This window comes from Syzygium oleosum, unplaced genomic scaffold, assembly GCF_021117445.2.
Source record: "Syzygium oleosum isolate NSW1041296 unplaced genomic scaffold, Sole_v2.1 Sole_v2.17, whole genome shotgun sequence".
Classification (NCBI taxonomy): domain Eukaryota; kingdom Viridiplantae; phylum Streptophyta; class Magnoliopsida; order Myrtales; family Myrtaceae; genus Syzygium; species Syzygium oleosum.
The window spans coordinates 4,726,346-4,738,833 of NW_026607501.1; the positions used below are offsets into that span (position 1 = coordinate 4,726,346).

The 12,488-nt window shown below is 42.8% G+C and overlaps 1 protein-coding gene and 1 long non-coding RNA gene across 2 annotated transcripts; one reads left to right on the forward strand and one right to left on the reverse strand.

The window, feature by feature from the left end:
- The first annotated feature begins 846 nt into the window (after positions 1 to 846).
- Positions 847 to 2,765, forward strand: LOC115676764 (flavonol 3-O-glucosyltransferase UGT89B1-like). Its single transcript, XM_030599748.2, has one exon. It carries the CDS (start codon positions 1,002 to 1,004, stop codon positions 2,463 to 2,465), a length of 1,464 nt encoding a protein of 487 aa, XP_030455608.1. The 5' UTR covers positions 847 to 1,001; the 3' UTR covers positions 2,466 to 2,765.
- Positions 2,766 to 8,752: 5,987 nt separating this feature from the next.
- LOC130140328 (uncharacterized) lies at positions 8,753 to 9,281 on the reverse strand. The gene is made up of 2 exons (XR_008818347.1): positions 9,199 to 9,281; positions 8,753 to 9,100 (listed from the first exon to the last, which is right to left on the reverse strand). It is a non-coding gene; the product is annotated as an uncharacterized LOC130140328 (long non-coding RNA).
- Positions 9,282 to 12,488: the final 3,207 nt, after the last annotated feature.

The window sequence follows — 12,488 nt, forward strand, 5'->3', positions numbered from 1 at the left end:
AAATAATTAAAAATCAAGAATATTTTGATAATTTTTCCTATCAGATTTTCCTTACACTGAAAATACTTTCCCAGTTTATTTTAGATTTTAACGAAACTTCGGAAACTGACTTTCTGGAAAGTCTGTTTGAGAATGGTACATTTTTCGGTATCCCGCATGATCCAAGGACGTTCTCTTCTTCGGGCAGCACCCAAACACCTTTCCCTTTATCACACACGTGAACATCATAAATGGTGGCATAGGGCAGACGACGCCGACTCGAACAGGCGACACGTCCTAAAAGTCGACTCTAGAAAATGGCGTCACTCTGTTCTTGAAGTGTCAAACATTTCCGAACCCAATCGTGACTAGAGATAAGCATAATCCGGATGGGTGACTTTTAAGGATTGATTCTAAAAAATTAAAATTGAAAATAGCGTGTTAATTCAGTGAATCCACCAAATAGCCCGTCCAGATCTTGGTCCAGTTCTTCAACCTTCACAGGTCTGCATTTGAGACCTACCTATTTCAACCTAGGTAGGTCGGTCGAAATTGACCGGAGCAGGCAGGACCCTGCCCCCACACGCCTCTTTCTTCTGCCCTTTTCTCCCCTTTTTGGGAATGATGAGCCATGCTTGCTTGCATCGCACGCCTGCCTATTCAGAGACCAGTTTCGTTGGCGGAAGCAGAAGTCGAAAGTCATGGTGGGGGCCCTAGAGCTACACATCTGGTTTGGAGCTTTCTGCGTAAATGCGAAGAAGCATCAGAACCTCCGTCGTCAGGCGTGACGCACCGCCACCCAATCTGAACTCAAAATGAGAAGACAAAAGTTGAGAAAGAGAGTCCCAACCAGCAATTCCCAATTAAATCGTGGCTAGAGTCCCACCGTCCACGCACACACATAATGGTATAAATATAAGTCTTCATTCCTCCTCTCATTATTCAAAACCAAGGCCTTCACATATTCTTCCATCATAGCATTTCGGCAATTTGACACCGGAAGTTGTTCCGCGTCGACCAACATGCCCGCCGCCGCCGCCGCCGTCGCCGCGGCCGATGTCCCCGCCGCTCCGCACCTGCTCGTCTATCCCTTCATCTCCTCCGGCCACATCATCCCCCTCCTCGACCTCGCCGACCGCCTCGTCCGCCGCGGCGTCCGCGTGACCGCCCTCGTCACCCCCTTCAACCAACACCTCCTTCTCCCCCTCCTCTCCGAACACCCCTCCCTCTTCCACCCGCTGGTCATCCCGGCCCCCGACATCCCCTGTGGCACCAAAAACAGCCTCATCGTCAAGATCCTCTCCATGCGCCACCACCACTACCCGGCGGTCCTCGAGTGGTTCCGTTCCCACCCCTCGCCACCGATCGCCATTTTGTCCGACTTCTTTCTCGGGTGGACCCGGCACCTGGCCTCGGAGCTCGGCATCCCCCGCATCGTGTTCTCGCCCTCCGCCGCCTTCTCCGTGTCCATCGAGTTCTCGCTCTGGCAAAACCTACCCAAGAACGGCGGCAGCAGCGACGATGATGACTCCACGGTTACCTTCCGCGACGTGCCGAACTCGCCGACGTACCGGTGGTGGCAGATCTCGCACCTGTTCAGGATCTACAAGGATGGAGACGCCGACATGGAGTTTTACAGGCAGGGCTGGCTGGAAAACGCGGGAAGCTGGGGCGTCGTTTTCAACACGTTCACGGAGTTGGAGAGAGTCTACGTCGACCACATGAAGGGGAAGTTCGGGCCAGGCAGGGTCTGGGCCGTGGGACCGCTCCTGCCGCCGGTGGATGACTCGGTGAGCCCGGCCGGCCGGGGCGGGTCCAGCTCGGTCCCGGCCGAGGAGGTGCTGAAGTGGCTCGACGGCAGGGAGGAGCGCTCCGTCGTGTACGTGTGCTTCGGGAGCCGCACGGCGCTGGCGAACGACCAGATGGCGGCGCTGGCGGCCGCGCTGGAGATGAGCCGGGCCCACTTCGTGTGGTGCGTGAGGGATACCGCCGACTGGCAGGTGCGGGACGGCCACGGGCTCCTGCCGGACGGGTTCGAAAACCGGGCGGCGGGGCGGGGGCTGGTGATCCGGGGTTGGGCCCCGCAGGTGCCGATACTGAGGCACCGCGCCGTGGGCGGGTTCCTGACGCACTGCGGCTGGAACTCGGTGCTCGAGGCGATCGGCGCCGGGGTGGTGATGCTGACGTGGCCGATGGGCGCGGACCAGTACACGGACGCGAAGCTGCTGGTGGACCAGCTGGGCGTCGCGATCAGGGCGTGCGAGGCCCCGGGCGACGCGGTGCCCGACCCCGCCCGGCTGGCCCGGGCGCTGGCCGAGTCGCTCGACGGGACGAGGCCGGAGAGGGGCCGGGTCGAGAGGCTGAGCAAGGCGGCGGCGGACGCGGTCGACGGAGGAAGCTCGGACGAGGATTTGGATGGATTCGTGAAGAGCTTGACGAAGCTTCAATGTGGAAGAAGTGACGCCAGGGTTGACGAAGAGTGTTGACGTGGCTTGTTCCAATTTGATTGGCCAACGCTGTAGTGTTATTTTTATTTTTTATCCTTTTTCATACTTATTCTTCAACTTCTTTTTTTTCTGTAAAAGTGAATATTTAATACTTATCCCAGAGACCAAGGAGGCAAAGGAAAGAGAGTATTCCTTTTTTTAAAATTCTTTTATTAGTTGGAGGATTGCTTATTTAATAGAGTATAGAAAATAAAATAGATAATTCATGAACTTTAGCTCAATTTACAATATCGTTCCGAATTTTTAATTTGTTCAATGTGATTTTCGAATTTTAGCCAATGTGTAATGTTGTATATAAATTTTTAATTTTTTCAAGGTGATCTCGAAATTTTTATTAAATATTTAATATAGTCTCAAGCTATATGAAAATATCCAATAATAACCTTTCACTTATTCAAGTTAAGGGATAAAAATGAACATTTTCATATAGATTCAGAACTAAATTGAATATGTATCAAAATTTGAGGGATCGTATTGAATAAAATAAAAATTTATGAATAATATTGTACGTTGAGTCAAGGTTCATGACCATTTGTGTCATTTTTCTAGTAGAGTAATTGAGGTGCATATCAATTTTCCATGCAAAGACTGTCCATCTTTATTTCTAAAAGAATTTGGTGAATTAAAAGTTAAAGATCAAGTTACAGTCAATTCACAAAAAAAAGTTGTTGCTCAGTTAAAAAGGTACATTTCGAAAAACCTCCCCCCCCCCCCCAAAAAAAAAAAGGGAAGCAACCGCGTAATTTCCACGATGATGGACCTTGGTTAAGCCAATCAATTGTCGTCATTATCTTTAGGTGAATTATGAAATGGGGCGTAGAAGGGCCCAGATGAAAAGGAAAAAAAATATGCTATGGGACTTGATGCTGTAACTATAGTGTAACCGATTTTTCTTTTTGTCGAAAAGTGCAATCAGATATTTTATAGCAGAAGAAGATGTACATAAGATTGCGTTAAGATGTCCTGGAGCTATTGGCATGTTCGAATGGTTAGTGATGCCATTTGATCTAAAAAAAATGCTAGAGCTACTTACCAGAGAGCGACGAACTTTATCTTCCACGAATACGACATGATTAGGGAATTCGTGGAAGTCTATATTGACGATACCATCGTCAAATCGGACCAAGTAAAATGATCTTTAACTTGATGGATGGTCATTCGGGGTATAACCAGATATTTATAGCAAAAGAAGATATACACAAGACTGCGTTTAGATGTCCTGGAGCTATTGACACGCTCGAGTGGTTAATGATGTCATTTGGTATGAAGAATGCATGAGCTACTTATTAGAAAGCGATGAACTTTATCTTCCACAACATGATTTGGGAATTCATGGAAGTTTATATTGATGATATCATCGTCAAATCAGACCAGGTAAGTTATCTGAACTATCTCAAACAAGCTTTTATTGGGATTTAAGAAGTTTAAATTGAAAATGACCCACTGAAATGGGTTTGTAGAGTTAGGGCTGGTAATTTTCCAGGATTCCTGATTGACCAAAGAGGGATTGAAATAGATAAGAATAAAGTTAAGGCTAATCTATAATTACCACCACTGATGAACAAAAAGCAACTGCAAATGATCATAAGTAAGATGAACTTCTTACATCAATTTATTGCTAACTTGTCTGACAAGATAGAAGCTTTCTCCTCTAATTAAGTTGAAGAATCAAGATGATTTTGTTTGGAAAGAGAAGAGCACCAAAATGCAGATCATATAAAAGAATACTTGTCTAATCCTCTAGTTTTGATACCACCTAAAGCAAGTAGGCCTTTAAAACTTTATCTGTTGATGACAGACACGACTATCGAAAGCAAACTGGCACAAGCGAATGATGAGGGCAAAGAGCAGGTAGTCTAGTACCTCAGTCGAATGTTGACTGATGCAGAAAAGAGATGTACTCCAATTGAAAAGCTATGTTTGTCCTTGTACTTTACTTGCAATATGAAACGTCACTGCATGTTGCCGACTACGGTTCATGTAATATGCAAAACAGATGTGATTAAGCATATGCTAACTCAGCCAATCGTCAAAGGCTGTATTGCCAAATTGGTACAAATGTTACCATGGACTTTGTAGTTCGATGGATCATATGCAAATAGTTTTTTTAGGAATAGGAATATTAATAGTGTCGCCAAAGGAGTATAAGACCAATATCATGTTCAAACTCGATTTTGATTGCACAAACAATCAAGCGAAGTACGAGGCATTAATAGTTGGTCTAAATATCTTGACTGACATGAATGTACATTTTGGAAAAATAAAAGGAGATTCTTAATTAGTTGTCAAACAATTAACTGGAGAATATCAATGCCTTAATGAGAATATTATTCGCCATTATACTTTGGTGAAAAAGCTGTCAAGTAACTTCTTGATTACGAATTGGTTTATATCAAACAGATGAGAATACGAAATCCAACGAGTAAGCTCAAATGGCCTATAGATATAAAATATCAAAAGATTGGCTAAGTTTATCGTCACAAAAGTAAAAATTGTCTTCAATAGTGATGGTGACCGATCTATATAAGGATCAAGGCACATATATCAACCAAGAGGATTGGAGAAAACCCTTTGTTGAGTATCTGAGAAATCTCGTTGCCTTCGATAAAAATTTCAAAAGACTAGTGATGAAATATCTATTACTTGATGACGAATTATATAAAAGAACTGTCAATGAAATTTTAATAAGGTGCTTAAACAAGTATGAGTCAATGGTCACCATGTCAGAAATACACGAAGGGATTTGTGGGGCACACCAGGTTGGAATTAAAATGAAATTGTTATTGCGTTGCCATGGTTATTTCTGGCCAACCATGACTCAAGACTGCATTGATTATGCAAAGAGCTATGAACCTTGTCAAAGACTGGTCCCATTCAACATGTCTAAGCATTCGTGTTGAAATCTATTGTTAAACCATGGTCGTTATAGGCAAAATATACCCTCCTTCATGAAAAAAGCATCGTTTTATTTTGGTTGCCATCGATTACTTTAATATCCTCTTATAAAAATATTACACAAAAGATTGTGAATGAGTTCATAGAAGAGCAAATTCTACACCGATTTAGGGGAAAATGATACTAGAAGTGCCAAAAGTTGTGTAGGGCGCTCATTTTAGTGCCAAAAGTTTTTTTCGGATCACTTTAAGTGTCAATTTAAAAAAAACGGTCACTTAAGTGTCAACTTCAATATGAATTGCCAAAAATCCGACATGATCATATTTTATTAATTTCTTAGTCCTACATGGCTCTCCGGCGTTTCTAGTCTGCATATAACCCCTAATGATGTCATCCAAAAGTTGTAAATAGTGATTGTTTGAATGCTAATTTTCATTTAAAGTGATCACTTCAGTACTCATCGTTGTTAAAAAATGATCACTTCAGTGCCAGTCGGATTGTGCAACGTCGTTTTGGATGTTCACGTGGATTGAATTTTTTTTTTTAAATCCTACCATGTCATATTAAAAATTTTAATTATAAATGCCACGTAATCAATTTGGTCGGAATTGATACTTAAATGATCGTTTTTTCTCTGATTTGGTACTTAAGTAATTGTTATTTCTTCTCTTTTCTTTCTTTTTTTTTTCTTTCCTTCCTCTTCCGTTTGCTAGTCACCAGCCTCCACGATGACCGGCGAAGGCCGCCGGCAGCTGGCAAGGGCTAGTGCCGGGACGCCCTTGCCAGCCACAGGGGAGGCCGGCCCTTGGCGAGGGCTGGACGAGGCCGCCCATACCCCTGCCAGATCTGGCTAGGGCTGGGCAAGGGTTTCCTCGCCGGATCTAGCGAGGGACCTCGCGACGACAAGGTGGGCGAGGGCGTCTTGGCCTTCGCCGGCCTCTGGCGAGGGCTGGGCAAGGGTGCCCTTGCCAGATTCAGCGAGGGCATGGGCGGCCTTGTCCAATCCTCGCCAGCCCTCACCAAGGGCTGGCCTCCCCTGTGGCCGGCGAGGGCATCCCAGCCCTTGCCCTCGTCGGCCTCTGCCGATCATCGTAGAGGCTGGTGACTGGCGGAGGAAAGAGGAAGGAAAGAAAAAAAAGAAAAGAAAGAAAAGAGAAGAAATAAAGAAAAGAAAAATTAATAACAAAATAATAAAAAAAAATCGAAAAACTATTTTAAAATGTCCACGTCAGCGCCGGTTGTGCCATGTAGGATAGCCGGAGTCCACATCAATGATTTCCGGCCTAAATTGGCCGGATAGACTGAGTTGGTACCAATGTGAAAAAATTTAGGACTAAATTGGTTCAATTGAAAGATTTAGAACCGAATTGGTACAAATGCAATAGGTTTATGACTTTTTTGATATTTTTCCCAATAAACATGTGAAGCGAAAACACTTTGACGTTGGTGACTTGGTATGGAAAACCATATTACCAAAAAACATAGACGTGAGAAATTCGGCAAATGGTCTTCTAATTGGGAAGGTCTTTACTTGGTCACATATATTTTAACCGGCAATACTTATCGATTAATGGATATAGATGGAAAAAAAATATGCCAAGGCCAATTAATGGGAAGTATTTAAAGAGGTACCATCCGACCATGTGGGAGATGCTGAAAATACTAAGTGATCAGGAAAAGGAAGTAGATACAGAAACATCAAAAGAACTGGTTGTATTCACATCAACAGGGAAGGAAAGTACATCGATCCTAAACAAAAAGCGACTGGACTAGGAAAGGAAATGTGATGACGACGACATCCACAGCCACAAAACAACAAACATTGATCACACCAGACCAATGAGCTTCTTAAACATGAAGACGAAAGCAGCAAGGCGATCCTCCAAACGGTCGACGTTTTCCTCCAAGGCCTGCTGGGCTACCGAAGCATGAGCCTGCACCAATGGGGGAAAGTGATCACATTCATCCCGTAGCTCGTCAAACGCAGGCACCTGATCCTCCACAAGCTTATTGGCATGTGTTACCAGAGACTGGGTGACCTGAATACCATGATCGAAGTCGTTGAGCCTCCGGGAGAGTCTCACCTTCTTTACTCCCAGCTCAACAACGTTACCTCTGTTTGCTTCAATCCGATTGACAACGTTGAGGTTCAGTTGATGATACGATCAAGTGATGGTATCGGTGATATAAAACATTGATCAAGATCTTGAGAACAAACTGAAGAGACGTGGCATGAAGTGAAAAGGGAAAAGAATTGTTCATTAGGAACATTAAACACAAAGACGGCGGGCCACATAAGACAATGATACGACAATGGACTACATAAGCTAAGGTACTACCAGAACATCGACATTGCTTGAAGTGGAGGTACTGCCTACAACATGGGATAACATAAAACCAAAGTGCTGCCTATGTGCGAGGACGAAGCTGTACAAATGCGTCTCCCGCTCGCAATTGGCGCAATTGGCTTCATGATGTTGGCTTAGGTCGCGACAAATAGTGTACAATTTGGAACACAGAGACCGGCACGCAGCAGTAAGCCGATTGACCAGCCTCATCTGAGTCGATGACGTCTGTAGCGAAGTATAAAAATCAGATTTTTATCCAAATATATAATTTCTTGGAATGGATAGCGATTCAGAAGATGGCAATTCGAAAAAATATGATCCATAATGATGAAGATTCACGACGATTCGCAGGAAAGGTCGGTCGAAGCAACGTATCAGAGCACCACAGGACATTATGAGTTGGCTGACTGTGCGTAGAGTATGAAGCGTTGGAAGAACAATGCACGTCCTCATACTGTCTGCGAAAAGAGAGTGCGTACATTAAATGTATCACTTTAAAAGAATTAAAATCTTTTTTAATCGTTTTAATAGGGGGCATTTGTATGTACCAAAAAATGATCAAGCCATCAACATAGATGAACACGTGACTAATGTGTAAGCACAAGCGACCACGTGACTAACGCATGACTAGTGTGCGGACATTGCTATGCATGTGACACGTTGTCGACGGCCACATCAATATTGATTTGCAATGCCGACGCACGCTAATAGATACAGTAAATCAGTTGTCGACGTACAATGACGAAGGACTAGTAATTATCAATGAATGTGCTTATGGTGAAGGACAGTGTACAATTCGTTAAATACATGAGAAGCGTTGAGAGAGAGTTGAGAAGTTCAAGGCCACCGGGGGATGGGACAATTTAACCGATGGATCAACTGACAAAAATGAGGAGTATCGGCGTACGAAACGTGCTCAAGACCACCACACTATCCAAAATTGTGAGGCAATTGACATGAATGTTTGAGAGAACAACCGTATGATAATGACTTTTGATTGAAGATATTTCGTTGCGAAAGAAATTCCAACGAAACAATCGCAAATCGGATTTCATCGACATGGATTCTTGAAATGCCGCTCTTAGGAGCAATAAACCATATCGATTATGAAATCAATGTCACTTTCCGGCTCCATAACATTACATAAATCAATTATTGCATACATCTTCACCATGATTATACGACAAATCTCAAGGCATCTAATAATCTATCACGTGCACCGACACTTGCATAACCCATCAACACAACCTTTGTTAATACACCCAAATCGAAAGCAGTGCCACGTGCAGTCTTTGAGCTCGGTGCAACGGGGAGGGCTCAAGGGAGCTTCCTCAAGAGGCACGCTTCCACTTCCATGTACGCTTGATGTCCCTGCAAAGCCACCCCCAAAAAAAAAAATTTGTATCATTACTCGTCGCGAACGTGCACATAAATATGTGATTTGCGAGGGTGCCGAGAGAGAGACTTACCCGACGCCATGAGCAATAGGATCGTCAAGAGAGCCAGATCGCGTGCAATTCTCCCCATGATGGCAGAGCTAAGTGAGGAGGAGTCTCGACGGGGGGAATTTATATAGAAGTTCAGTGACGGTGAGAAAAGAAGGTTGAGATATTTTGCAGTATTAAGGAATGTGATCTGGCATAATATGTATATGGGCAAGAGAGTGATGGTCCTGTTTCTACAAATATTTATCCGAGTATTAAAACGGTAAGTTAGATTTTGAGTAAGTCAATGCGAAGACGGTGAGAAAGGAAGGTTGAGATATTTTGCAGGATTAAGGAATGTAATCTAGTGTATAATATGTATATGGGCAAGAGAGTGTTGGTCTTGTTTCTACACACATTTATATGAGTATTAAAACGGTAGCTAAGATTGGAATTATATTTTGAGTAAGTAAATGCGAAGACGGCAAGAAACGAAAGTTGAGATATTTTGCAGGTGATCTGATGTGTAATATGTATATAGGCAAGAGAGTGATGGTCCTAATTCTACATATATGTATCTGAGTGTTAAAACGGTAGCATAGATTGGAGTTAGATTTTGAGTAAGTCAATGCGAAGACGGCAAGAAAGGAAGGTTGAGTGGTGCCACTTACAATATCTTTTGTTGACCGACTCTTCTTTACTCGGGATGGTTTGTCCCTTTGTCAATTTTATTAAACCATCGGCCAAAAAGAGATCAAATATTTCATCTAACTTTGTCATATCAAAAGAATAGCTCTGTGTATCTTTTGTCCTAGCCATAACAGTTTCCTTAACTCGGGCCATGTTTCAAAGCTTGACAAACGTAAGGCTTGTCGAGCATCATTTTGGCCTCAGTGATCTTGATGGCTTCATCCTGGTCGATATCCTCATCTGAACTATCCTCACGATCAAGTAGTGTCATATTCTGTTTATAGTCTTCATATGGCTTCTTATCCTTTTCAATCAAAGATTTTCATATTTCACCAACTAGTCAATAATGAGAATGAATCTGTAAACTTCTGGCCTTCAAGTCGCTCTCTCAAGGCGAATTTCAAGCCACTTTTTGCTAGGTCCGTGATTTGTTTCTCGGTGAGGGAAACCATACACCAATTCCTCAATTTCTTGAATCGAGCAATGTATTGGTCTACCGTTTCGTTGTTATATTGTCTAACACTGGCCAAATCTACTATTGTCACTTCAGGTACCAACCTATAAAACTAGGCATGAAATCTGTTTTCCATCTCATCCCAATTCTGAACAGAATTAGCTGGTAGACCAGCATATCACATAAAGGCTGTTTTTTATAATGATAAAGGAAACAATCTCAATTTCATACACCCATCGTCCCTTGCATCACCACATTGGGCTGTAAACTTACTAATATGTTCCACTGTAGACTAGTCATCTTGTCCAGTGAACAAACTAAAGTATGATATTTGAAGCCTCTCGGGTATTGAATCATGTCAACCCAATCGAGATATGGTTGGCGATAGATGGGCCTAGGAACTCCTCCATCAAGGCCCATACGCTGCATCACTATTCATACGGCTTGCTCAATTATACATTGTAATTGGGGCTAACAATATAACTTAGATGGGAGTAAAAAGGTTGTTTGAGAGCTATGAAAAAATATTTGCAGAATATAACGAGTTCAACTTCAAACAGTAGGAGAAACTATATATAGAAATTAGGTGCGCATGCTGCTGTTGAACATATGGTGATGATATTAAACATGTGTTACTAATAGTGAAGAGATAGTATTACAAAAAGATATATAGTGGTTCGGCTTTATCTCCAAACCTATGTTCACTCTCTAAACTAAAAGCCACAACAAGGTTGGAATCCACAAGTAATCTTTAAGATAAGTTATAATCAACAAGTACCGCCTTTCTAATAGATCACACTATCAGAACTTGCGTATTGCTATCACTCTTGTACATGTGCTCTTATCACTTATTACAAACATTAGCATGACCCAAACATTGACATCAACAATATATGGCTACTAACAGCAAAATAATAGCAAAGAAGAACACTCAAAGTACTACATTAGTTAATTCGTTTCCACCTAACACAATTACTTCTCTTGGACTTAATATATAGCAATTCCTATGATGACTGTTCCTTATTGAAATCCTCAAGTAGCCGTTAGTTCTACCATTGCCAGCGGCAAAATGTCGCTCAGAATCGTCAGAATGGCTCCTTGACATTGGCAACGCCCCTTTGACATTTTGGCAATTTCCCTAGACAGAGTCAGTGTACTTTTGTTAGACTGTCTCTTGCTCATTAATGCTAGAACTGCTCCTGATCAACTCCGGTGCTCTTTTCTGGATTCCAAACCTTGAAGATAATTGTTGGACACCAGATTAAGGTTGGAAGGAGAATGTACTTTCCCTAAACAGTGTCAGTGTACGTTTGTTAGATTGTCTCTTGCTTATTAATGTTAGAACTGCTCATGATCAACTCTGGTGCTCTTTTCCAGATTCCAAACCTTGAAGATATTTGTTAGACACCAAATTAAAGTTGGAAGGAGGATGTCACACATCCGCCACCTCTCTAATATCGGCAATTACTCATGCCCACAATCTGCTGCTCCGATAACAATCTACTACAACAAATAATCCTAGTCCTTCCAAGCATATTAACAATTGCGACCATAACAAGCTATTCACCTTCATGGTTCTTTCAAGCTTTACCGAACATCCTCGTTTTAGGCTTGTTTACCATCATCAGGGTCCATCCAACTGTTTACCCGATTTTAGTCATTCCAAGCCTTCACGAACATCCCCGTTCTTCTCAACTTGTTCACCCTCAATCATAATCCTTCCATATGTTCACCTTATCCAAAGATCCTTCTAACTTGTAGACATCTCCACGCCCAATATCTTGTTCATTTAAGATATCAGCAGCGATCCCTTAATATTAGCATAACACTCTTGACAGTGGTAGACCACTCCTCGTATCAAAATCACCTGGCTGTTTATGATATCATATGCATTGTGGCTTGTGTTTATATCACCTAGTACTACTTAGCCAATACATACATTAGTGGCCTTTGATTATCTTTGTCATTATCAAAACAGCATAGAAAATTTTCCCAATAGTTTTCCTTCTGGGGTCTTGCATCTGTTGGACCCGACCAATTTGGCCCCCTAGGCAAGGAAGGCGGCCGTGCCAAATTGTCCATTGGCGACTGCGACCGATACAGTAAGTACCCCAGGTTTGGTGGAATTGCTACACCGATAATCAACGGGTTCAGTGGATTCACTACTCCCACGGGTGGTGGCATAGCAATA

Excerpts from the sequence above, each read along its gene's own strand:
- LOC115676764 (XM_030599748.2), top strand. The coding sequence starts at position 1,002 with ATGCCCGCCGCCGCCGCCGCCGTCGCCGCGGCCGATGTCCCCGCCGCT.